At 42.2% G+C, this 26,936-nt stretch overlaps 1 protein-coding gene across 42 annotated transcripts in view; it reads right to left on the minus strand.

The window, feature by feature from the left end:
- LOC147348197 (uncharacterized) overlaps positions 1 to 26,936 on the minus strand; it is a 544,560-nt gene that overhangs the window by 216,182 nt on the left and 301,442 nt on the right. For all 42 annotated transcript variants that reach the window (XR_015151212.1, XR_015151211.1, XR_015151169.1 and 39 more), the window contains one exon: positions 109 to 216. Coding sequence is in view for 1 of the 42 variants with exons in the window: in XM_086366617.1 (XP_086222743.1) it covers positions 109 to 216 (108 nt within the window). In the remaining 41 variants the exon portion in view is untranslated. The remainder of the gene's footprint in view (positions 1 to 108; positions 217 to 26,936) is intronic.

The following is a 26,936-nucleotide window of genomic DNA, read 5'->3' on the forward strand; positions in this document are numbered from 1 at the left end:
TGCACATTTCACCCACTCTGAAAGCTGCCACACTGAATCCCAGAGGACCATTCACTTACCCATCTGGCACCAGTCTGTGAACGCTTTGAAGACACACCAGTCACTTACCTGCCTTCCCAGGTCCTGGCTGGTGTTGCCTGCAAAGGGCGGCTGGATCTGGCTTTGAAACTCAGATTTGAATCCTTGCTGTGGCACTTACTCAGGCATCTGCAAACTCTGCAAAGAGCCAGATAGTAAATATTTTCAGCTTTGCAGACTATGAGGACTGTTGCAAATGCCTAGATTCTGCTGCTGTAGCACAGAAGGAGCCAAAGACTGTAATGAATGAGTAAGTGTGACTGGGTTCCAACCCAACTTGATCCATGGAAATGTGAATTTCATATCATTTACTTCTGTCAAGAAATGTTATATTCTGTTTTGGATTGTTTCCCCAACCTTTTGAAAATAATAAAAATGAAAACAAACTATTCTCAGTTCACAAACCATACAAACCCAGGGGAAGGGCCCTACTTTGATGACTTCAATATTTATCAAGCATGTGACCTTGGGCATATAATACTGATACATCTCTATGTGACTCCGTTTTCTCACCTATACAATGATAACATCCCCCTCAGAGGGTTTTTGCAAAGATTCTGTTAATTCGTGACAAGCACTTGGAACATCACGTGGCAGATGAGGTATGCTCAATCAGTGTTGCTATCACTGCTGTTATACTCTATTTCCTAACAAATGATTTTTTTTTAACACATTTCAGAGTGACCAGAGTCCTGAGCCAAGGACAGGGCAGAGAGGAGCAGGCAATGATGGGAAGGATGAAGGTGGAAATAAACATAGAACAAGCAACTTAAGACACAAGTTAACTATGATTCACAAGAAAGTACAAGCATCTCCCTGAGTTTCTCCTACAGGGCTTGTCATGCAGTGTTCACAAAGGTGCCTTGATCGAGTCTTTCTCTCTTGGTAAAGCATCCTCTCATGGTCCCCCTGCCTGCATCCTGCACAGCATGACAGGAGTAGTTACACCACTAAAAAGGACAAATGTTTTTCTCTTCTCAGGGTAGTCACCTTTCTTCGGGTCATAGCACCTCAACTTTGGGGAAAGACCTCCATCCCGGTCCAGCTTTCTACCCCTAGCACAAGATGTGAGGCTGTGAGTGACCCTGGCTATGCCAGGCAGCGTGTTCCACCAGCCTGGCCACAGCCATGGGTCCAAGAGCAAGCTCTGATTTAAACTGGCTCAAGAAAAGCTGATTCAAAGATTTCACTGGAGTTCATCGAAAGGACTGATGCTGAAGCTCCAATATTCTGACCACCTAAGGTGAAGAACTGACTCTTTGGAAAAGACCCTGATGCTGGGAAAGATTGAACGCAGGAGGAGAAGGGGATGACCGAGGACGAGATGGTTGGATGGCATCATAGGCTCAACGGACAAGAGTCTGAGCAAACTCTGGGAGATAATGAAGGACAGGGAAGCCTGGCGTGCTGCTGTCCATGGGGTCGCAAAAAGTCAGACGTGACTGAGTGACTAAACAACAACTTGGGAAAGAGAAAATATTTTTCAACACCATTAACCTCTGACAATGTGAATCTTGAGTTTCCAGAAACTATTATCTGTCTTATGGAGAAACTTCCTGAGACAGAAGCCAAGGATATGGAACTGAAATCTGGGGGAGGGGAGAAGGGATGAGCAGGGAGACAGTGGGGAGAAAGAGGGGAAGAGAGATACAGACAGACTTCAAGGCCTGAATAAGTCACTTGAGCCCTGAATCGCGCTATGGCTGAACAGGATTCCTGAACTTCCCTGGTATATAATCCATTAAATGCTTCTTTCAGGTGTGCAGCAGTTGACATTGGAGTTTGGTTACCCAACACGCCATTGGTACAGCTGGGGTGTAACTAGGGGATAAGACTGTCCCATACAACTCTGGAACTAAAGCCTCCTGAGAATTATGAATGACTTGGCCCAAAGCTTTGCGATTCATTGAAGATGTTGTACCATTGATGATGCTGTAGGCCCTTGGTCTATAAGGTCTCCTGAGTGACAGCCAGCCTGGGAGGTCTCTGTCTTCTCTTAACTTGCCCCAGAACCTCAAAGGATCTTGACTAACAAAACCACAGCAAAGACTCCCAAGTTGCAGTGAATTCTCCTAGACATTGGGCCTTTCATGTCCTTTTGGTTTCCCTGCATGTGTGCTCAGTAACTTATCATACTAGACTCTTTGTGACCCCATGGACTGTAACCCTCCAGGCTACTCTGTCCATGGGATTCTCCAATGGGTTTCCATGCCCTCCTCCAGGGGATCTTCCCGACCCAGGGATCGAACCTGCATCTCTTACATCTCCTGCACTGGCAGGCGGGTTCTTTACCACTAGGGCCACCTGGGAAGCCCCTGGCTCCCTGATTCACCCCTAAAGTTGGAACACAAACAAATTCCTTTATTCAGCCCACACAGCTCTCCTTCCCTAAGTAATAAGGCTTTTAAAATTGCTTTAAACAAGTGTCAAAACTAGAGGCCCTCGACATGGAGAATTCTATTCTTATCTCAGCCAATGTCTAGTCATTTCAATATAACCAATCCATCCCCCAGACTAGTGGCTACATTTGTGAGTGGAATAGCCCCATCTCAGCCCTGATAAGGAGCCAGATTTCAAGCTCAGCCCTATTTATGTCCTTCACATACAAAGAAATCACCTTGACCCAAACATGATCAGCTAACAAGGCACCGTTTTCTAAAAGCGTTCAGAAAACGTGTTTTCCTAAAATGCTATCTCCATCAGACACTAAAAAGTAACCATTCCCCATGGTCAAATAAGTGTTTACAGTTTTCAGATAATCAAAGGTAGGGACAGGACTTCTCAAGTCTCTAATACAGTCAAGTGCCAAGCTCACTAAAATGGAAGACAGCATGCATAATATGTCTCAAACTCATTTAACTGCGGGGTTTTGTTAGCTTGTTTGTTTGGAATGCCTAAGACATGTCTACAAGTATCCCATGGAAGACCTGTAAGAAATGTAAGGGCTCACTGTTCAACTGTCCAGGTGAAGACACCTCTGAGTGGGCAATGATGAAGAACTACAGTTCCCCGTGGTTTGCAAAAGAGCTGCTCTATTTCAATATCACCAAGTCTCACCCAGCTGGCTCAAGCCTTCTTCCCTCTCCTTAGTTGAAGTCCCATGGAGTTCACCACTGGTGTTGATTACGAAAGTGACAGCTGATGCTTGGCCAGGAAAGAGCTGTCATAGGCTGAGTTCCCTGTGACCACAGCCACCCAAGTTGCCCTATCTTCCACTCTGGGGGAATCACAGCATTCAATCCTTTATATCATAGCCCCGCCTCAAATGCCCACAATCCAGATCCCAGAGCAACAGTAAAACAGATGGAAGGATTGCTCCTTCCAGGTTGATTTTTATTGCTATTATGGTACCATTCGGTCTCATTCCACATCATTATATTTGATAACTGTCATAAACCTGAAATCACTGCTATTTGATTTCAGCACAAAAGTCATTCCCACCACTGAACCATGCCAGGCTCAATCAACAAACCCTTGTCAGCCTCCCTTCCATACACATGGCAATAACTTGCCTGGTCATTCATTTAGAAAACTCAAGGCAAAGGCAGTAGGCAGGTGCTCAGCTGTCCTCAGACCCCAGGAGAAACACTCTAGCTCTCTCTCGTTGTCTCTTATGTATTTGTTTCTTTTTGGCTACACTGGATCTTCGTTGCTGTGCACGGGCTTTCTCTAGTTACGGCAAGCAGGGGCTACTCATCACTGCGGTGCAGTGGCTTCTCTTATCGCAGACTAGGGGCTATAGAGCAAGCAGGTTTCAGTAGTTGTCGTGTGCAGGCAGTTGCTCCACGGCATGTGGGATCTTCCCGGACCAGGGATCGAACCCATGTCTCCTGCACTAGCAGGCAGATTCTTTACCACCGACCCACCAGAGAAGTCCTCTAGCTCTCTTTTTAAGGGAAGATCACAGCAAGGGGACAAGATTCTCTTTAACCTACACTCAAATCTGGGGCTTGGAAGCTCACAAATAAGAAAATGGAAATATTTATAGTGTCTGATCAGGATCCTAGGAAGAAGTGATTTTGATCCTTCGATTCTTTTTTTGCTTGTTTTCAAAAACAGTGAATAGCTCAGTTGCTCGGGGTCTAGTGTGACAGAAGTTGTGGTCTGGGGTTCAATTCCCTGTTAATTCCTAGAGCAAAGCTCCAGTCCCTCAGGCAGGATAAAGTGGAGAGCAGGGAAGGGGGCCTTGTATTTCCACACGGTCAGAATTACTGTTTATTTTTCACTACAGAGAAATTATTAATCTACATTATCATATGTTTGGCTTGTGTTTCTTTCTTTCTTGTCAATTTTTTCTTCTTACAGAAATTCACTTAGGTTGAGATCTGTGGCAACGTGAAGGCACTCCTGCAGGACCCCAACCTGCCCCAGAAACAGCTTCATTTTGCTTTACAAGAGCTTGAGAGAGATGTCGTGAGGCTTTGCCAGCCCTCCTATCTGAACACAAAAGCTAAACACTGGAGGTATCAGCTACAAATACGAACTGTGCAACCAGATGGATCTGGATTTAAATCTGGTTCCCCCCAAAAAATAAATAAATAAATCTGGTTCCCTCTACCTTCTTGCTGCAAGAACTGCGGAGAGTTACAAACCTCCCAGACAATGGTGCCCACATCTCTAAAATGGGGATAATATTTGAAACAACCTCGGAGGCTTATGGGAACAAAATGCTTAGCCCAGCATCTGACACAGAGTACGTACATCAGAAAAGAAGGTACATAATTTTTCTTTTTTTCCTAAAAGAGTAAGAGCATAAACTCTTGATTCAGACTCTGAGTCCAAATTCTGGTCCAGTCACTTACTGGTTCTGGCACTGTTGGGTGAATTCTTAAATATCTGTGCCTCACTTTCCTTAACTATAGAAAATGAGAATACACCTGTCACATCATGCTAAGGGAGAATAAATAAATGAACTCATGCAGAGGACTTAGTGCAGTAAATGCTATATAAGGGCTATCTGTTACTCTCTAAATCCATGCCTCCAGCCCAATCAGCCTTGAATGCCACTCTGACAGGAACCCACAAGTCAGGTATCCTGAACACCCCTGTTGTCTTGATGATTTAAGGACACAGCAGGTATCTAACCTGATTAGAGATGCTTAATGAGTGAAATGTGACTTGGAGTCTCTCAGAGTGGAAAGTGAGAGAGTCTGGAGGTCTTGGACTCAGTTTACCTATGTAGTTAGCCACATGGCTGCGTGTCTGATCTAGAAAAGGACACTTACATGTAGTGGAGCCTGTGGGGCTCACCAAAGACCCCTCCCGGGGTGCACACTGCTGACCTGCAGCTTCTAGGCATGGCAGCTGTGGCCGTTCACCCCTGACACCCTTGCTGCAAACTACCCCCTGGCTGCAGGGAACTGCCTCACCCAGGGTCACAGGCCTTCTCAATGGCTGCCTTTCACTTGGGCACAAAGCCCTAGCCTCTCATCTAAAATACAGCACAAATGTATACATGCAAAACAGAAACAGACTCTCAGATACAGAAAACAAATTTGTGGTTATGCAAGGGGAGAAGAATCCCAGGGACAGGGGAGCCTGGTGGGCTGCCGTCTATGGGGTCACACAGAGTTGGACACGACTGAAGCGACTTAGCAGCAGCAGCAGCAAGGGGAGAAAGAATTGGGGAGGGGCAATTTAGGGGCATGAAATTAACAGATACAAACTGCAATGCATAAATTAGATAAAGAATAAGAATATACTCTGTGGCACAGGGAATTATAGTCATTATCTGGTAATAACCTGTAATGGAGTATAATCTGCAAAAATACTGAACCACTAGGCTTTATACCTGAAGCCAACATAGAAATGTCAATCAACTATACTTCTATTAAAAAATAAAAGTCCCACCCTTCACCTTACTTTGTGATAACTCTGAATACACATTCAGCCCCAAGGCTCCCCTTAAAGGAAATGGAGGAGCTTCAATGGCAATTCCACTGTAAAATAGCTATTTCTCTAAATAATGAAAGTTCATTGGTTTCTGACCAATAAAAACCACGGACCCTAAATGGCACATGAAGGAAGGGCTCTCACCAACATTTGCCTAAAATTATCTAATTATCACGGGAACTATTTAATCTGCTCTGAGCTCTGAACACCTTTTCCTTCCAAAATGCATTTATCATGAAAAATCTAGTATTAGTGGAGTTTTAACTCAAGAATCCCAGCTGGTTTCTAATGCTTGAATTCAGGGTAATTTATGATACTGTATTTCAAGCTAGATGGTTATATTAGAATACACAAATTCCATGAGACAGAATTTTGTTTAATTGAATTATTAGTGGACAATTCCCTCCACATGAAGGAGCTCCAGAGACAGCGATGCTCCCAACCTTTCCTCCACCCTCGTGGACAAAGGAAATCATAATGCCATGCAGGGTAGCAGAAGCTGTGAAGTTCTGGGGTTGACTATTAGAAAACCCACTTGCCTTACTCTTGTTTGCCTTACTACTTTGGCTTATATCTTAACTTGGATGGCTTACACCCTTATAGTATATAATAAGACTCTGAAATGAGAATTCTGACAAGATTATGACACTAGAATCCAATCTAGGCTGTCAGGCTGCATTTCTACTGAGGCTATGACATGACAATACTGGAGATGACAAATTTCTAGGGGTTTCCTTGTCATATATACGGAGGTAGAACCCAGTTTAGTACTAACCACTCTGTTTAGTGAGTCTCTCAAGAACCAAAGTCTCATGGGGTTTGTGGAGTAAAGAGCAAGTACAGGAAGCAGGTGAGAAGAAAAAAAACTATTGAAATTACTCTTCAGTTACAATGGAAATTTTTTTGCTTATTAATTGTTCTTGGAGTATAGGTGATTTACAACGTTGTGTTATTTTCTGTTGTACAGCAAAGTGAATCAGTTACATGTTAACATAGATCCACTCTTTTCTTAGATTCTACTCCTATATACACCATTACAGAGTATTAAGTAGAGTTCCCTGTACTGTTCAATAGATTCTTATTAGCTATCTACTTTATATACAGCAGTGTATATATGCCAATCCCAATCTCCCAATTTAGCGCCGCCCCCAGCTTTTCCCCCCTTGGAGAAGGAAATGGCAACCCACTCCAGTGTTCTTGCCTGGAGAATCCCGGGGACGGGGGAGCCTGGTGGGCTGCCGTCTATGGGGTCGCACAGAGTCGGATGCGACTGAAGTGACTTAGCAGCAGCAGCTTTTCCCCCCACCAGTAATCACAAGTTTGTTTTCTACATCTGTGACTCAATTTCTATTTCACAAATAGGTTCATTTGTATCAATTTTCTAGATTTAACATGTAAGAGATATCATATATTTGTCTTTCTCTGTCTGACTTATTCCACTTAATGTGACAATCTGTAGGTCCGACCATGTTGCTGCAAATCATGTTATTTCATTATTTTTATGGCTGAGTAATATTTCATTGCATATATGTACCACACCTTCATTATCTACTCTCTCATCAACGGACATTTAGGTTGCTTCTACGTCCTGGCTATTGTTATCAGTGCTGCAATGAACACTGGGGTGCGTGTATCCTTTTGAATTATGGTTTTCTCCGGATAGATGCCCAGGAGTGGGATTGTTGGGCCATATGGTAGTTCTATTTTAAATCCCAAATATTCATGGAGATAAACAGGCTTACTGGCTACACAGGCGTTGTTCTAGGATAACTCCCGTTCTACACAACATACAAATCTCTCTTGCCCTCACTTCTATGGACCCTATACTCACAACCAGAAGCATTTCCCTCTGTTCCTGGTCAGATCACATTTAAGGAAAATCTCCAAACTGCCCCCTGGGAAGATTGTATCAATAGTGTAAGAGGGGTTCATCCAGTGAAAGTATTGGTCTCCAGAAGTCTGTGAAAACAATCCAAGTATTCTGGGAGAAAAATAAACAATAAACCTCAACCTGAAATCAAGAGATTCAGTGGCCTGAAAATATGTGGGGGAGACAAAACTGAGTGAGTATTTGTAAGATTTTTCCCTTCCTCATCATGATCCCATGACAACTGGGGGTTTTCTCAGGTGCTTTTGTGTCCCGCTTCCAGTATATCAAACTTGAGTTCTTACAGAATATGTGATTCCCCACTGACATTCAATTCCATCTCCTAAAAGTCCACCCACTCCTCTCCATTCATACAGTCAAGCTTGCAGCGTCTCTCTCCTGGCCTCAGGCAACATCCTGCTAGCTAATACCCTGGCATCCTATCCTGCTCCCTGGCATCTCAGTCTCTATGCAGCCATCTGAAAATGTTACCAGGTCCAAGCTTGCTCTGCTCTCTGAACAAGAGGCCAATGAATATGAAAGAAGAAGTGTTGAGGCAAGGAAGACGACTTTATTCATAAAGCCACTGATGAAGAAGATTGCAAATGAATGTCTCAAAATAACTTATCTTGTCAGGGCCTGTATGCCAGGTCTTTCTATGGATCAGAGACAGGAGGAGGTGAGGAAACCAAGTAAAAAGCCCATTAATTTTGCAAATACCTCCTAGAACAGCAAGCCTCAGACAGAGGGTATGCGTTAATTTCTTCTTTCCTGCCATTTACTGGTGGACACTGTTCTTAACAAAGGCATGTTAGCTTAACAATCAGGCAGAGAAGCAGGATTCTCTGAGGCGGGCCATTATGTGTGATTATAATAACAAAAGCAATGGAAAGCAAGTCAAAGAAACATCCCCAACATGGAGTCAGAGTTAACTTCTACCTGCAATAAGAGGGCACATTTACTAAAAGGCTGTGTCCTCAAATAGCTAGGAGCTGGCCTGGTAATATCACTATATATTAGAGTTGCTAGGAACTAGTCTCACCTCTTAAAATGAGGCCTGAGTAGACGGGCTGACTATAAGTAATTTCACTCATTATCAACATCAGACAATATGTGATGCACCAAGACAAAAGCAAGACCTCTGTCATCACGCCTGAAAAGACAAAACATAAAAACTGTATGAAGTACAAAAATAGCCAAATCTACCCTATGCTCATTCACACCCTGAATAATGATACTGCTGCTTCTTAAGTAATTATAGCTGCAGACTTGATCATTTCCTCTTTTATAAGATTAGATTTGTTAAGAATTCCTATCATAGACTGATGCCATTCTAAGAAAGCACACAATCCAGAACAAAGTATCACATCCCTGAAACTTCTTCAAGGCACATAACACAGCCCCAGGTCTCTAAGTCACAGGTCCCCAACTTCCAGTATCTAATGCCTGATGATCTGATGTGGGGCTGATGTAGTAATAATAAAGTGAAGTCACTCAGTCGTGTCCGACTCTTTGCGACCCCATGGACTGTAGGCTACCAGGCTCCTCTGTCCATGGGATTTTCCAGGCAAGAAAATACTGGAAAGGGTTTGCCAGTATTGGAAAGGGTTGCCATTTCCTTCTCCAAAGATCTTCCCAACCCAGGGATTGAACCTGGGTCTCCCGCATTGTAGGCAGATATTTTACCGTCTGAGCCACCAAGTGTGCAATAAATGTAATGCATTTGAATCATCTGAAAACAGTCCCCCTCTACCCCAGTCCGTGGAAAAACCGTCTTCCGTGAAACTAGTCCCTGGTGCCAAAAAGGTTGGGGACTGCTGGTCTATGTCCTTTCTAACCCCTTCTTATAGATACACCTCTGCTCCTGTTGCCATGACCATTGAACCAGTTTCTGGAACCACAGGTGTGCTCTAGTGGTCTCTGGCTGTAGAACACTGACCACTGCTTAGCTCAAAAAACACATAGCTCTTCAACCAGACCACTTGGGTTCAAATCCCATTTCTGCCACTTACTCTCCAGCACTTACTTCCCAGGCCAAGTGACACAACTTTGCTGTGACCTGATATGCCTGTTCATAACACAGGGACCATCTAATCGTGTTACTTCTTTCCATTTTTCTGAGAATTAGTAATACATGTAAAGTACATGGAATACATTATAACACACAGTTGTATCATTTCAACAGGGATGTTCTTTACTACTTGAGTAGGCAAGTAGACAGTTGCAGCTTTTTAAACACATGGAATGCTTGCCCAGAGAAGTAAAGTATTTTTTACTTGGAAAAAAAAAATGGCATCATCCTGTATCACCCATGGATGCTAAGACACCCATAAACATACACACACACCACAGCCATCAAATACACCATGACTCCTGTTGGCCCCCTGAACCTGTGGACGGTCAGCTAAACTTGCAGCACTTGGGGATACCACTTAGATATGCTACAACAAACCCTTGGAATGACTGCACTCTCTCCTGCCTGAATAATGCTATCAACTTATATAGACCATTTCAATCTTAACAATCAGAATGTCACCAAGAAAGAAATTTAACAAGATCCTGTTTAGCATCTCTCTGATTACACTAGTGAAGACATTAAAATACCTTAAACAGGGACTTTTTTAGAAGGTGGTCATGAGAACAGAAATTAGATTGGAAGAAACTTTGATAATCACCTCCAAAATGCAGCTTAAGAAGCAATCACCAAAGATTTTCAAAATCTCAGCGGTGACTGAAGCCACTGTCACATAAGAAATCAGGAAATAGGTCCAGAAAGAGAGGTCGTTTCTTCATCCCCAACTGGGAATGTAGTAAAAATACTACTCAATAGATCGCAACCTTTCCTATCACACCACATGTATTCGCTACACCTTACTTCAACATAAATCTAATAAATTTCAGTATGTGGGCTAATGGAGAGTATATTCCATTTCTACAAACATGCTAGATTCTCCCACCAAAAATAAAACATGGCAAGTACTTTTAAATCCTCATAAATTCAACAATGATGTAGCAAGAAAATAAAGAACACTGAGGCCAAATCTAAGTGAATACAGGAACAACACTGAAGCCAGCTTTCAACTTTAGGACAACAGTTACAACAGTTGAAATGAACCACTGGTTTTCTTGTTCATGCCAGACTCAAAAGAGCAAAAGACCAAATTAAGGGACATCCACCCCATCAAGCCAAGAATGCAAAGAATTGAATTTTTTGAAAATGGATGAATTAGGGGGGAAAAAATGTGCTATCTATCAGGGGACTGCAAGGAAAGTTGCCTTGCTAGAATTTTGACAGTGTGACAAATTCCCAGAATTTGTAACCCACAAGCTAGCATTCATGTAAGCTCACAGCCTACATTCACACTCCATGGGTGACTCATCAAACCTCACACTAACAATTTAGTCTAAAGTGCCTCCCTTCTGGTAGCACCCCAAGCACTTAGCAGAAGCAACTCAAATTTGTTCTTGGGATAATCCACCCTCATCCCAAGATCTGAGGAATCCTCAGTGATAATATTCCAGGAAATTTCTTCTCATAATAGGGATTCATTAAAGACAAAAGTTTAATGACAGAGACCAGGTCAGTGATTACAAGAGGCCAGAGGTAAATAACTTACTCAGAGTCTCTTGGGACAAAGATCCATCTACTCTCAGAGCTACTGGTTGCTCTCCATTGCTTCATGGGGTAATGAGATCCCTGTCAGTGCTGCTAAGTCACTTCAGTCTTGTCCGACTCTGTGCAACCCCATAGACGGCAGCCCACCAGGCTCCCCCGTCCCTGGGATTCTCCAGGCAAGAACACTGGAGTGGGTTGCCATTTCCTTCTCCAATGCATGAAAGTGGAAAAGTGAAAGTGAAGTCGCTCAGTCGTGTCCGACTCTTTGCGACCCCATGGACTGCAGCCTACCAGGCTCCTCCGTCCATGGGATTTTCCAGGCAAAAATATTGGAGTGGGTTGCCATTTCCTTCTCCAATGCATGAAAGTGAAAAGTGAAAGTGAAGTCGTGTCTGATTCTTAGCAACCCCATGGATTGCAGCCCACCAGGCTCCTCCGTCCATGGGATTTTTCAGGCAAGCGTACTGGAGTGGGGTGCCATTGCCTTTCCCATCCCTGTCATTAGAGGTAATTAAAAATCCAGCTAGGTAATAAAATATCAGAGATGTTACAGAATGAATTCATGCTTTGGAGTTTGAAATAAATAGTTCCTCCACTTTTTTGATTGATGACTCAGAAAAAGTGACTCAAGAAATATGTGCTTTAAAAATTTTTGTGCCATCAGCAAATACGTATCGGTATACCAGCCTTATGAAAATTATGGAGATAAGTTCAGTTAGGAAGACAGAAAAAGTAAGACCTGTTCCTGTTATCAACAATTATATGCCAATAAAATGGACAATGTGGAAGAAATGGACAAATTCTTAGAAAAGTACAACTTTCCAAAACTCGACCAGGAAGAAATAGAAAATCTTAACAGACCCATCACAAGCACAGAAATTGAAACTGTAATCACAAATCTTCCAGCAAACAAAAGCCCCGGTCCAGACGGCTTCACAGCTGAATTCTACCAAAAATTTAGAGAAGAACTAACACCTAACCTGCTCAAACTCTTCCAAAAAATTGCAGAGGAAGGTAAACTTCCAAACTCATTCCATGAGGCCACCATCACCCTAATACCAAAACCTGACAAAGATCCCACAAAAAAAGAAAACTACAGGCCAATATCACTGATGAACATAGATGCAAAAATCCTTAACAAAATTCTAGCAATCAGAATCCAACAACACATTAAAAAGATCATACACCATGACCAAGTGGGCTTTATCCCAGGGATGCAAGGATTCTTCAATATCCGCAAATCAATCAATGTAATACACCACATTAACAAATTGAAAAATAAAAACCATATGATTATCTCAATAGATGCAGAGAAAGCCTTTGACAAAATTCAACACCCATTTATGATAAAAACTCTCCAGAAAGCAGGAATAGAAGGAACATACCTCAACATAATAAAAGCTATATATGACAAACCCACAGCAAACATTATCCTCAATGGTGAAAAATTGAAAGCATTTCCTCTAAAGTCAGGAACAAGACAAGGGTGCCCACTTTCACCATTACTATTCAACATCGTTTTGGAAGTTTTGGCCACAGCAATCAGAGCAGAAAAAGAAATAAAAGGAATCCAAATTGGAAAAGAAGAAGTAAAACTCTCACTATTTGCAGATGACATGATCCTCTACATAGAAAACCCTAAAGACTCCACCAGAAAATTACTAGAACTAATCAATGAATATAGTAAAGTTGCAGGATATAAAATCAACACACAGAAATCCCTTGCATTCCTATACATTAATAATGAGAAAACAGAAAGAGAAATTAAGGAAACAATTCCATTCACCATTGCAACGGAAAGAATAAAATACTTAGGAATATATCTACCTAAAGAAACTAAAGACCTATATATAGAAAACTATAAAACACTGGTGAAAGAAATCAAAGAGGACACTAATAGATGGAGAAATATACCACGTTCATGGATTGGAAGAATCAATATAGTGAAAATGAGTATACTACCCAAAGCAATTTATAGATTCCTTGCAATCCCTATCAAGCTACCAACGGTATTCTTCACAGAGCTGGAACAAATAATTTCACAATTTGTATGGAAATACAAAAAACCTCGAATAGCCAAAGCGATCTTGAGAAAGAAGAATGGAACTGGAGGAATCAACCTACCTGACTTCAGGCTCTACTACAAAGCCACAGTTATCAAGACAGTACGGTACTGGCACAAAGACAGAAATATAGATCAATGGAACAAAATAGAAAGCCCAGAGATAAATCCACGCACATATGGACACCTTATCTTTGACAAAGGAGGCAAGAATATACAATGGATTAAAGACAATCTCTTTAACAAGTGGTGCTGGGAAATCTGGTCAACCACTTGTAAAAGAATGAAACTAGAACACTTTCTAACACCATACACAAAAATAAACTCAAAATGGATTAAAGATCTCAACGTAAGACCAGAAACTATAAAACTCCTAGAGGAGAACATAGGCAAAACACTCTCTGACATACATCACAGCAGGATCCTCTATGACCCACCTCCCAGAATATTGGAAAGAAAAGCAAAAATAAACAAATGGGACCTAATTAACCTTAAAAGCTTCTGCACATCAAAGGAAATTATTAGCAAGGTGAAAAGACAGCCTTCAGAATGGGAGAAAATAATAGCAAATGAAGCAACTGACAAACAACTAATCTCAAAAATATACAAGCAACTCCTACAGCTCAACCCCAGAAAAATAAATGACCCAATCAAAAAATGGGCCAAAGAACTAAATAGACATCTCTCCAAAGAAGGCATATAGATGGCTAACAAACACATGAAAAGATGCTCAACATCACTCATTATCAGAGAAATGCAAATCAAAACCACTATGAGGTACCATTTCACACCAGTCAGAATGGCTGCGATCCAAAAGTCTACAAATAAGAAATGCTGGAGAGGGTGTGGAGAAAAGGGAACCCTCTTACACTGTTGGTGGGAATGCAAACTAGTACAGCCACTATGGAGAACAGTGTGGAGATTCCTTAAAAAACTGGAAATAGAACTGCCTTATGATCCAGCAATCCCACTGCTGGGCATACACACTGAGGAAACCAGAAGGGAAAGAGACATGTGTACCCCAATGTTCATCGCAGCACTGTTTATAATAGCCAGGACATGGAAGCAACCTAGATGTCCATCAGCAGATGAATGGATAAGAAAGCAGTGGTACATATACACAATGGAGTATTACTCAGCCATTAAAAAGAATACATTTGAATCAGTTCTAATGAGGTGGATGAAACTGGAGCCTACTATACAGAGTGAAGTAAGCCAGAAGGAAAAACATCAATACAGTATACTAACGCATATATATGGAATTTAGAAAGATGGTAACAATAACCCTGTGTACGAGACAGCAAAAGAGACACTGATGTATAGAACAGTCTTATGGACTCTGTGGGAGAGGGAGAGGGTGGGAAGATTTGGGAGAATGACATTGAAACATGTAAAATATCATGTACGAAACGAGTTGCCAGTCCAGGTTCGATGCACGATACTGGATGCTTGGGGCTGGTGCACTGGGACGACCCAGAGGGATGGTATGGGGAGGGAGGAGGGAGGAGGGTTCAGGATGGGGAATACATGTATACCTGTGACGGATTCATTTTGATATTTGGCAAAACTAATACAATTATGTAAAGTTTAAAAATAAAATAAAATTAAAAAAAAAAAAGAAATATGTGCTTTAAAAATTTTTGTGCCATCAGCAAATACGTATCGGTATACCAGCCTTATGAAAATTGTGGAGATAAGTTCAGTTAGGAAGACAGAAAAATGTAAGACCTGTTCCTCACTCTTTAAAAATTTATAAGATTACCAGGAAGAGGAGTCATTAAAACTTGAAAAGTTAAATAGCATGAAACAGTTGAGTTGTTACATACAGCAATGATATGAAATAGACCATGAATAAGAGCATGTCTGGCCTTCCCTGGTGGCTCAATGGTAGAGAATCTGCCTGCCAATGCAGGAGATGTGGGTTTGATCCCTGGGCTGGGAAGATCCCCTGGAGGAAAAAAATAGCAACTCACCCCAGTTTTCTTGCCTCGGAAAACCCATGGACAGAGGAGACTGGTGGGCTACAGTCCACAGGGTTGCAAAGAATCAGACATGAACAAGCAAATGAGCACTACCAAGAGCATGGTCAATTTCCAAATTTGATGTACTGACCCTGAGGAGATGGAAAGAAGAGTTCACTTGGTATCTTCCATACATCTCCCCAGGCCCCACCTCTATCCCGTCTCTATCTTTCAAGTCCATCACATGGACTGAGGATACATCATGTATCCATATAGATATATCAACAGACCCTTTCATTTCAGATTCAGTCAATGGGAAGTACGGCAGATCAACAACATTGGGTAAGAGTGAAGTGAGGGTGTTTAATACTCTGGTGCCCATCTTGTGCATTCATGCAAGCTCCCAGCGTTCATCTCTCTAGAACCCTCTCAAAGGTCTGGTCACTCCTCCTCTGTTTTTTTCCTTCAGTCTAGAGACAGTAATGGTTCTCAGCTCTCACTAGTCTCAGGGAATTTTGCCATCTCTTCTTGGTTTTCCTTAAGCTTGATCCCAACTTTGTAAATCATCCATTTATTAAATGATCTTCAAATAACTCAATTTAAGTTTGTCTTTTGGTGGAATCCTGACTGACCTGGTGGAGAAAGAAGGATTTACTTGGTTATCGGGATCAGGGAAATCTTTATAGATTGGAGCAGAGTCTTGAAGTATGAGTAGTTCAACATTATCCTGTTTACAGGGCTTCTCCAAGAGTTCGTGATTATATTAGACACAGACAAGGAGTCAAAATCCAAACAAGAGACAATGAAGAAGCACACAGCCTACTGAGGATATAGTGGACCAAGATGATTTCAGGGAGAAGGGTGGGTATGTGTGTGTGTGCACATGAGGCAAAAGAAAGGAGAAAGACATCCAAAGAGTATTTACTGAGCTCATACTATAAGCCAAGCACTGTGCTAGTTACTCCGGAAGCATTGATGGTCAAAACACACTGTCTGTATCTTCCTCGAGTGTATTAGTCACCTATTGCTGTTTAACAAATTATCCAAAGACTCAGCAGCTTAAAACAACAGTCAACTTTTTGCTCATTCTTCCACTCCTTTGGGGGTCAATTATTTCAGATTGCTTTAGCTAGGAAGTTCTTGTTTGGGTTTCTCATGAGTTTCCAGTCAAGATGTCAGCTATGGCTACAGGCATCAGAAGGTTAGTTTGAAACTAGAAGATTTGATTCCAGAGTGGCTCATTAACATAGCAGAAAAGTTTACTCGGGATGTTGTCAGGAGGTCCTGTAACAGAGACTTCTCTCTGATGCTGCTTGAATGTCCTCATGACATGGCACCTGGATTCCCCCAGAGCCAGTGATCCGCAAAAGAGCAAGGTTGAAGCCATCATGTAGCCCCAGAAGCCACCATCTGTCATTTCCACAGTACCCTACTGGCCACAGAGGTTAGCCATAGTCCTGGTGGGAGAGGAATATATACAGACAGGGCTGCAAGAAAGGAAGTATCACTGGGAGTCCTCCTGGAGATTGGTTATGACACAGCTTATAGCTTCTACAATTAATAACAATCATACACACCAAAGGAATAATTATAACCTGTAGTGAGTACTACAAAGGACACTTAGAGAACCATTAGGTCATCTAAGGAAAGGATCTGATTGAATTCGGCAACAGAAATGAGAAATGACTTATAACGCCAGTCACACAGGGTGAGTTAAGAGCATTTGACCAGGAACACTTGGTGCTGGTCAAGTCTAGTTCTTATATACTAATTGTGTCTCCACCTGGAATCCTTATTTGTTACATTTCCAGTGGCAAGGAGCAGGGCAATCCTCAGAAACCTCTTTTTCCCCCAGATTCCAGCATTCTACTTCCACTTTGTATTCTTTGTCTCTCCCTACTCTCAAACTACTCCCATCTTTCCTCTAGCTAACAGGTACAGTTTCTCTCATTTCCTAATTTCCTCACAGCCATCCTAGTAAAACTGAGAAATAAAATGAGAAATAATCCATACACGTGGGATATATGTAGCATTTCAATCTCCCCACCTGGAAAAATGAAAAACAGAGAACAACAACTAGATATCACACTAGATAGTATTGAAAATGCTAAGAACCAGACACCTGCCTCTCTCGGTTAAGTCAGATAATAGAACTGACCTCTGGCTGCAGAAACACCCAGAAGGGGACTCTGCCAGGCACGTAGCTGCTAATGTTTCAGTCTCATAGTGAAGAAGCCTCTTAAACAAAATGGCAAGGCAGAAGTACAAGTCCTAGTGATGCTGACCAAGGATCTTCTCTACCTCTTTCCTTCCTCAAGAAAATAAGAGAGGAAGCACAGTCCAATGAGTTCTATAGCTCTCCAGATCAGAAATTCTCCCTGGGAGTGAGAGAGGCTTCTAAGAATGAGCCCATCAGAATCTGGAGGCAGAGTGTCTGGAACAGCTCAAGTGACTGAATCACATTCAGCAGGACTTCCCTGGTGGCTCAGCTGGTAAAGAATCCGCCTGCAATGTGGGAGACCTGGGTTCAATCCCTGGGTTGGGAAGATCCCCTGGAGAAGGGAAAGGCTACTCACTCCAGTATTCTGGCCTGGAGAATTCCATGGACTGTATAGTCCATGGGGTTGCAAAGAGTTGGACACGACTGCGTGACTTTCACTTTCACTTTATACCATTAGGTTTCTCTTATGACTCAGACAGTCAAGAATCTTCCTGCAATGCAGGAGAGGTGGGTTTGATCCCTGGGTCAGGAAGATCCCCTGGAGAAGGGAATGGCAACTCATTCCAGTATTCTTGCCTGGAGAATCCCATGGACAGAGGAGCCTTGCAGGCTACAGTCCATGGGGTCGCAAAGAGTTGGACATGGCTGAACAACTAACACTTTCACTGTTTTTCATAGACCATTAGAACCTACGCTCTTGCACTATGGCTCTCAGGGTCTCATGCATCAGAATTACCAGCAAAGCTTCTCAAGGGACTTCCCTGGTGGTGGTCCAGTGGCTAAGACTCAGCTGCCAGTGCAGGGAACCTGGGTTCCATCCCTGGTCAGGAAGTAAATTCCACATGCTGCAACTCTGAGGTTACATGCTGTAACTCAAGATCCTGCATGCTGCAACGGAGATCAAAGATCCTACGTGCCATAACTAAGACCACGAGCAGACAAGTAAATATATAAACACTTAAAAAAAAAAAAAAAAACTTCTCAAAACCCATATTTGAGCCCAAACCCAAGTTTCTGATGCAGGGAGTCTGGAGTGGAGTGTGAAAATCTGCATCTCTAACAAGTTCCAGTGATCTGATCTGAGGACCACACTCTTGAGAAGCACAGCTATATGTCTGGTTATCAACATAGGCTGCACAGTGGAAGCATCAAGGGACTTTCAGAGTACAGATGGACTCTTTTTACCCCGAGATATTCTGATACCATTGGTGTGAGGTGTAGCCTAGATGCTGGGATTTTTCAAAGCCACCTCAGGTGATGTTCCTACGCTGCAGATGGGAGACCCCCTGGTGCTGACCCATCCCTAATGCCATCAGACTGTCTGCTGGGGAACCTGCTCAGTGCTACCTGGTACAGAAAGTGCTCCCAGGAAACAGCGGGCACGCGCTCAGGCTTCACCCTGCACTCTGATATCTCTGGATTTCAGGGGCACTGCCTCGGGCTCTGGCACTAGATACTTTTTCCCATTTCATAAGATCAGCTAGTCTTTCATCATTTCCTATCTTCTTCTTCCCTCCTAAGGTTTCATTTGAATTGGGTCTCTAGGCGAAAAGAAATATTTGAAAAGCACTAACATAAGAGACAGGGCACTAAACTGAAGATCAGCAGGACTTGCTTCCAGCTCTGTCATCATTTAACCTCGCTGAGCAGCAGCTTTTCGTGTGATCTCCAAAAAAACAGCGAACGTTTGTTACCGTCATTTGTGGTGAAAAACACTAGCTTGCAGTCATATCAATAGTTGGCATTGTGCTTCACTGATCATCACTAAAACCTATAAGTTAAATGATTCGAGTTCCTAGTTTATAGATGGCAGAATTATCCAAATTCTGATTCCTGACATCATTATGCCACCTTTAATGTCTTCTCTTTCATGACGGATATGAATTTTTTATATAAGGGGAACAATTTTTACAGGCTCCATCCCTCTCTAAGAATCTAGGACTAATCCCATTGGGGGCAAATTAAGTAGTATATTTATTTTTTTATTTATTTTGACGTGTGGGATCTTGTTTCCTGACCAGGAATCAGACACAGGCCCCCTGCATTGGTAGCGTGGAGTCCCAGCTACTCGACCAACACGGAAGTCCTTAGGGAAGTCCCTAGGGGTGATTTAAAGGCAGTGGTTCTCAGACTGTGGTCCCCAGACCAGAAACATTTCATCACATGGGAACTTGTTAGAAATACAAACTCTCAGTCCCTACCCCAGACTTACTGAATCAGAAAATCTGCAACAGGGACCCCGGCAACTTGTGCTTCAACAGACCACCAGAGTGATACTTCTGTAGCGTCAAATCTGAGAGCTACTGGTTAAGGATCTCTAAGGCCGTGTTCAGGAGCTCTGTCACTGAGTAAACTTGGGGGTGCGACTAACAATGCTGAAGCAGTCTCATGAAAAAAAGGAAAAATCAAAGTGTTCGTTGCTCAGGTGTGTCCAACTCTTTGTGACCCCACGGACCATAGCCCGCCAGGCTCTTCTGTACACAGGATTCTCCAGGCGAGAATACTGGAGTGGGTTGCCATTCCCTTCTCCAGGGGATCTTGCCAACCCAGGAATCGAACCCGGGTTTCCTGCATTAAAAGCAGATTCTTTACTGTGTGAGCCACCAGGGAAAAAGGCTCATATAGGACTACAAAAACCAATTGTTAAATTTTTAGGAACTTTACAAGACAAGAATATTTATACCATGGAAAATCGCACATAATATAAATCAAAGCGCCCCACCTCTGCTCCCTCCCCTTGCCAGAGAGCTAGTTTACCAGCACGCAACTACCAGAAAACGCTGATCATGGATCTCAGTTCTCAAAAGTGGGCTGTGACCATATTTCTGCAGATAAGATTATACCTTAAGAGGAATGAGTCCTGCCTTGATTATGCCAGTGGCCCTCACCTGCTCCATGCATGGAAAATGGAGAATGCACAGCCTACTTTGCTTCAAAATGTCACTAGCTTGCCAAGGTTTGCAGAGCAGAGCACAAAAGCCCTGCATGGTCTGCTTCTCACATCTGCTCCAGTTTCATCTCTAATCACCCGCCACTGCCTATCCTGTCTACACTGGGTTCCAATCCTACTATAAATTATCTCCCATTCCCTTCTTCATTGTGCCATGTCCACCTCTGGACCACTGTGCATTCCATTCCCTCAGCCTGGAAATCCCTCCCTTTCTGTCCCACTCATCCTCTAGGTCTGAACTTGGGTACAATCTCCTCTAGGAAGCTGCCTTCCTACCTCCCAACTCCCTCTCAGCATTTCCTGTGCCCATTCTTTGCCATCCAGCCAAGACTGGGTAATGACATGCCCTTCCTCTGGTCTCCCAGGGCACTTGTAATGAATGCCCTTACCAAAGTACGGACCATCTGTATAGCCAGTCATTGTCTGGCTGCCTGCCTGTCTCTGTAACTAGAGTGTAAGCTTCTTGAAGGCATAGTTATGTTTTAGTCACTACAGTATCACCAGTATCTAGTACAAGGGCTGGTGCCAAGTAGGTATTCAACAATTGTTTATTTGAATTCATGACTATCACCCCTGGTTCTGTGAGCTATATGACTGAATGTCTGCATATTGACACTTCCTAGATTTCCCAAAGCCACACTTCCTGATCTTCCCTTCACCATCTTAGGTTTTCTTACATGAGCTCCTTCCTTGGACAAATCACCAATTAATCACTGCCATCCCCAACTGTATTCAGCCTGCCTAGAGATTTATTTTACCCCTAAGTTTACAGCTGGATAAGTATTTCGCCTGTCACACAAATCCTTTACCTCAGTCTGATGTTGATATGCAGTAATTTACCTATGTCTATCCCCAAATCAAGCTGTCTTTAAGATCTAACACTCTATGATGCATGCACACCAGATTATCCACCAGTTCACCTCCTACTCAGATTCCCAGCAGAATCATACAGTTTTATTTACCAAGGACACATACTAGGAGGAACATAGTAGCCCTATTACTAGTTGTCTAAAACTGGACACAGTTCAAAGGTCCATCAAGAGCAGGATCACAAACTGAGGCATATTCCTACAATGGAATACTACACACAGCGGTGAGACAAAGACAACTGTCTACAATAAAATGAATGAATCACACAAACATGATGCAGAGTGAAAGAAGCCAGACAAAAAAGCCATTTAAGACAGTTTGTCGATGACATTTCAAAAACAAATGAGACTAACCCATGGCATTAGAACTCAGGACAGCAAGGAGTGAATGACTAGAGGGTGTACATAGGTCCTTTTGAGATGCTGATAATATACTGTTTCTTGATCTAGGGGCTGGCTATGCTGTTTCTGGAAAGTGTATTGTAATTCAGTTGATAATTCACTGAAAACATGTTTGTTTATTGGTATGTACATTATTCTTCAATGAGAAGTTTTCATTTAAAAAGTTAAAATGTCTAAGGCATGGTGATGACTGCAGCATGGGAGACAAAAATCATCAGGCATGAATTCTCTGGTCTTTAGATGGTTAGGAAAGAATTCAGACACATACATCTAGAAACAAAACTACCCATGTAAACCACTAGTTTAAGCCTCCAAAACTAGCTAGTGTAATAAACCAGAGCTCAGCATGGTGTGCTGGAGCTGGCTTATATAAGCCAACTATACAGCTCTCTTCCCAAGCTCATATTCAGTGACAGCCAATCGGTAGCTTGAAATTAACCATGGCGGGAATATCTATACCATAGAAACTGGCAAATGCTACATATCAGGGCTTTTACCTAGAATGTTGGTTGTTAAACATTTACTAGCACGCCACTAGCTACAGAAACCTCAAATATTACTGGAATTGGCATGAGCACCAACGTCTCAGCCTGTCTCAGCCCCACCATAACCCAGAGGCACAGTGATAAATAATCTGCCTGACGATGCAGGAGACGCAGGAGACTCAGGTTTGATCCCTGGATTGGGAAGATCCCCTGGAGAAGGAAATGGCAACCCACTCCAGCATTCTTGCCTAGAAAATTGCCTGGACAGAGGAGCCTGGAGGGCTACAGTCTGTCAGACACACTGAGGACAACACAACCAACAACTCAGTGGCAAAGAATGCAAATATTAAAAAAAAAAAAAAGGTCTAAAACGAATCTTTCACAAATTAAAAATAAAACTACCCATAAACGCTAGCTCTGGGATGCATCGCCCTACTGCCCTCTAGCGGTAGTTAAACTCTTGCATGCTTTTCCGGAAAGAAGATTCAATTCAATCACATCAGGCATAGCACAGAGCCCTTGGTTTACTTTATGATGCCTAGAGCTGAGTATCATTGATTCTGCAAATTTTGGAAATTATAGAGGTATAGAATTGATAGGCCATATTAATATACAAAGTATCAACATTTCTCTTGCCGGGGGGGAACAAAGTATCATCCAGAGAATAAAGAAGTCCACCTATCGTACTGTGGGTACAAGCCATCCTCGGCAATCTAGTCTAACCCAGGATGCTGTTTACAAATTCACAAGAAAGCTCGTGGAATCTCAGAAATCCTACAACCTTGTAAATAATGCATTTTGTTCTGTGAGAATCATATAGTAAATAATACATCTGACACAGAGAATCTGAAATCCAGAACAAAGAATGAGACGGGGTGGGGCGGGGGGTGCAGAATTACAGGTGATCTGAACCACACGCTCAAAGCAATGCAATATTACTGACATTAACATTGCCTGAGTACATAGTGTGTTTCTGAAAATAAAGAAGTAGAAGAAAAAAAAGGGGGAAGTAACAGCTTTCATTTCTTAGAATTAAAACAGAAACAGTCTCTATGTTAGAATTTTGCAAAAATAATAATAATGCAAAGGAAAGCATTGTCAGAATGTATTTAATCCCTTAGATGTAAGGAACATTAATTTGCTGATCATCATGGTGCCTAGAAGAGTTTGGGAAACAAACTACAGCCAGCATATGGGGGAAGAACAGAGGAAAGTCAGAGTGGCCTCTAAGCACGAACAACCAGCCCCAGCTCTCCAAATCTTCCTGCATTTGGAGTATTCTAAGCACTTTCATCCAAGCCCCAGGGCTCAGCTCAAAACACAATCTGGTGTTCTTTTCACCATTCTAGGTCACTGAATTTTAGAAGATATTGCATCATTTTTTTTTTAACTGACAAGAAACCAAACCAGGAAGAATAGAACAATATTGCTATAGTTTCTGAAGCATTTGCAGTCTGCCTTTTTAGGTGGCTGACTGGGTATGATGGGTGATAGTAGGTATCCTTTTGGCAGCCCAGAAGCCCTCACTTGATTTTTTTTGCCTATGACCAGGCTCCTGGCCACCAAAGGGGCCTGTGACTCAAGTCTGACCAATCACAGCACCCCGATATCCTCAATAAAATGAGTGATCACAAGGAACCCTGCTCAGTGTTCTGTGGCAGCCTGTCTGGGTGAGGAGATTGGGCAGAATGGATACATGTATATGTATTAGCTCAGTCCCTTTGCTGTTTACCTGAAACTATCACAACACTGTTAATTGGCCATGCGTGTATCTGTGCTCAGTCACTCAGTCGTGTCTGACTCTCTTTGCGACCCCATTGACCATAGCCCAGCAGGCTCCTCTGTCTAAGGGATTTTCCAGACAAGAATACTGGAGTGGGTTGCCACTTCCTCCTCGAGGGATCTTCCAGACCCAGGGATCAAACTCATGTCTCCTGCACTGGTAGGCGATTCTTTACCACTGCGCCACCTAGGAAGCCCTATATCCCAGTAAAAAATAAAAAGTTAAAGAGAAAAAATCTGGTTCTCTCTAGCCCTAGGTTTTTCAGTTACCAAGCAAGCAACAGAGAAAGGACTGTAGTTAGATTCTCAGTGTCTAGAGCATGTGGCCTGAGGTCTTCCCCAATGACTTTAAACGCAGCCTTTCCACAAAATACTTGAAATCCAGCTCTCCCTCCCGCAAAGATAGCCTTCACAGATACAGAACATTCTTCTCAAACTTGACAAGGAAGGTAAATAAAATGGCTTTGCATATGACCTTGGGTACATCTTCAGCCTCTGTATTCAATGAGAGTAATATTGTGATTCATATGAATTGAAACTTATTGCTATGACCTAGCTATGCCATGGACAATACAGTTGCCTGCAAATTTGTAAGGCATTCCTGCCGTACAGGTTCAGCCCCAACATCTTTAAGGAATAGATATATCAACATGGCAGCCCAAATTACAATAAAAGTCACAAAAGAAGTCATCAAAAAAAGATGATGGGGTCTTGCTGTGCTTTCAAACTTCCAAATCCTTGATATGACCAGTTCAGAAAAATGAGACTGAGTTTGTGCTAACTTGAATATTAAATTGAGGTGATATTTTGGTCCCTCAATCATGAATACTTTACCTCCCCCACCCGATCTATGCAGATTTTGCTAGAAAAAATGAGAATACTCAATACTCTGTGAATCAAGCCCACAGAGCTTTTAATACTGCAAAGTATCTGTCTGCCATAGAAATCTTTGCTATTTATGAATTCACACTCTAGTGTGACACCATGGTTTTGAGAAATAGAATGGGGAAACAGATGAGAAGGTGTTAGAGATATTAATGAGTGCTATGAATTCTCTTGCATTTCTCAACCTTTATTTTGGAGGAGAGGCAATAAGGCTTCCAATTTTATCCTGGGCTTAAATGCTCTGCATCTCTAGGTGTCCTAACAGCTTCGTGAATGACTATTAAAATTACTATAGGACCAGACTTTCAGGTGGATAATGTTACCAAGGAAACTGCCTACCTACCATCCCCATATGTCTGTTTCAGATAGAGCAGACAATTCAGCCTGCATGCCTTTTTTTTTCCCACAACAAAACAAAGCTGGGAAATTGTTCTTAAAAAGTTTTACGTTTGCGAAGTCCTATAGAAAAGGTAGGAACTTTATAATCCATACCCCACGGCATATCCACCCTGCCGGGTAATTTTTTTCCAGAATCCTATAAAGGAGCTTACATCAATAGAGCAGGAAAGAAGAAGAAACAGGAACAGCCACGGCTGGGGACTTCTAAGAGACCCAAATCCACTGTGACCTGGAAGTTGCACAGCCTGCTTCCTACCTGGATTTTTAACTTGTCCACTCAACAAAATGGAATTAAAAGCAATCCTTCTACAGCTGTAAAAATGACAGCAAGTTCTGTCCTTTCTCGTCACTTAACAATAAATTTAATATGGAATAAGCTTCTTCTTGGTGCTCTTTTCACAGAGGCTTTCAAATAAACTGGAGACACCAGTAGATGAATCTGGCATTTTAAACTTCGAAGCTCACTTGCATCATTCAGATGGATTTTTTTCACTTGTCCTCTCTGGATGATGGAAATCTGTTTCAATCATTTTCTATCACATATGTCAACTCCTCTTACTTAATTTGGGAGAGCTGTGTAGTAGTTAAAAATAATTCTAAGACTCCTCGGGATAAGTCCCAACTCTGGCACTTTTAAACTGTAGATTTAGACATTTATCTCTTCTTACTCTCACTCCTCTCATCTACAAAATTAGGTTCTCTACCACAGTATCATAATTTTGTTTGGGGTTCATATGACACTATGCAAATATTTATATGTGATCACTTAAATGTAAACATTTTTTAAACTGAAGTATAGCCAATTTACAGCGGTATGTTAGTTTCAGGTGTACAGCAAAGTGATTCCGTTATAAAAAGTGAATATACATATATATTATTTTTCAGTTTCTCATCCATTATAGGTTATTATAAGATACTGAATATAGTCCCCTGTGCTTTACAGTAGCTCCTTGCTGGTCTTTTTTATATACACAAGTGTGTACCTGTTAACCCCAAGCTCCTACTTTATCCCCCCCTTTCCCCTTTGGTAACCACAAATTTGTTTTCTACATCTGTGAGTCCATTTCTGTTTTGCAAATATATTCATTTGTATCACTTTTTAAATTCCATATGTAAGTGATTTCATGATACTTGTCTTTCTCCATCTGACTTCATTCACTTAGAATCATCCTCTCCAGGTCCATCCATATTGCTGGCAATAGCATTATTTCATTTTTATGGCTGAGTAATATTCCCTTGTATATATGTATACCACTTCTTCTTTATCCACTCATCTGCTGGTGGACATTTAGGGGGTCTTCCAGACTACAGGATTACATGTGACAGTGTGTGGAGACATTTGTGATGGTTAAGGCTGGGGTGATGCTATTGGCAGCAAGCAGGAGAAGCCAGGGATGCAGCTAAGCATCCTACATCACAGACAGGAACCTGCCACCTGACAAAGAGATATCTAGGCCAAAATGCCAA

The sequence above is a fragment of the Bos grunniens genome, chromosome 22, assembly GCF_055505025.1.
Source record: "Bos grunniens cultivar Pamir isolate PY7600 chromosome 22, Bosgru_T2T1.0, whole genome shotgun sequence".
In the NCBI taxonomy this organism is placed as follows: domain Eukaryota; kingdom Metazoa; phylum Chordata; class Mammalia; order Artiodactyla; family Bovidae; genus Bos; species Bos grunniens.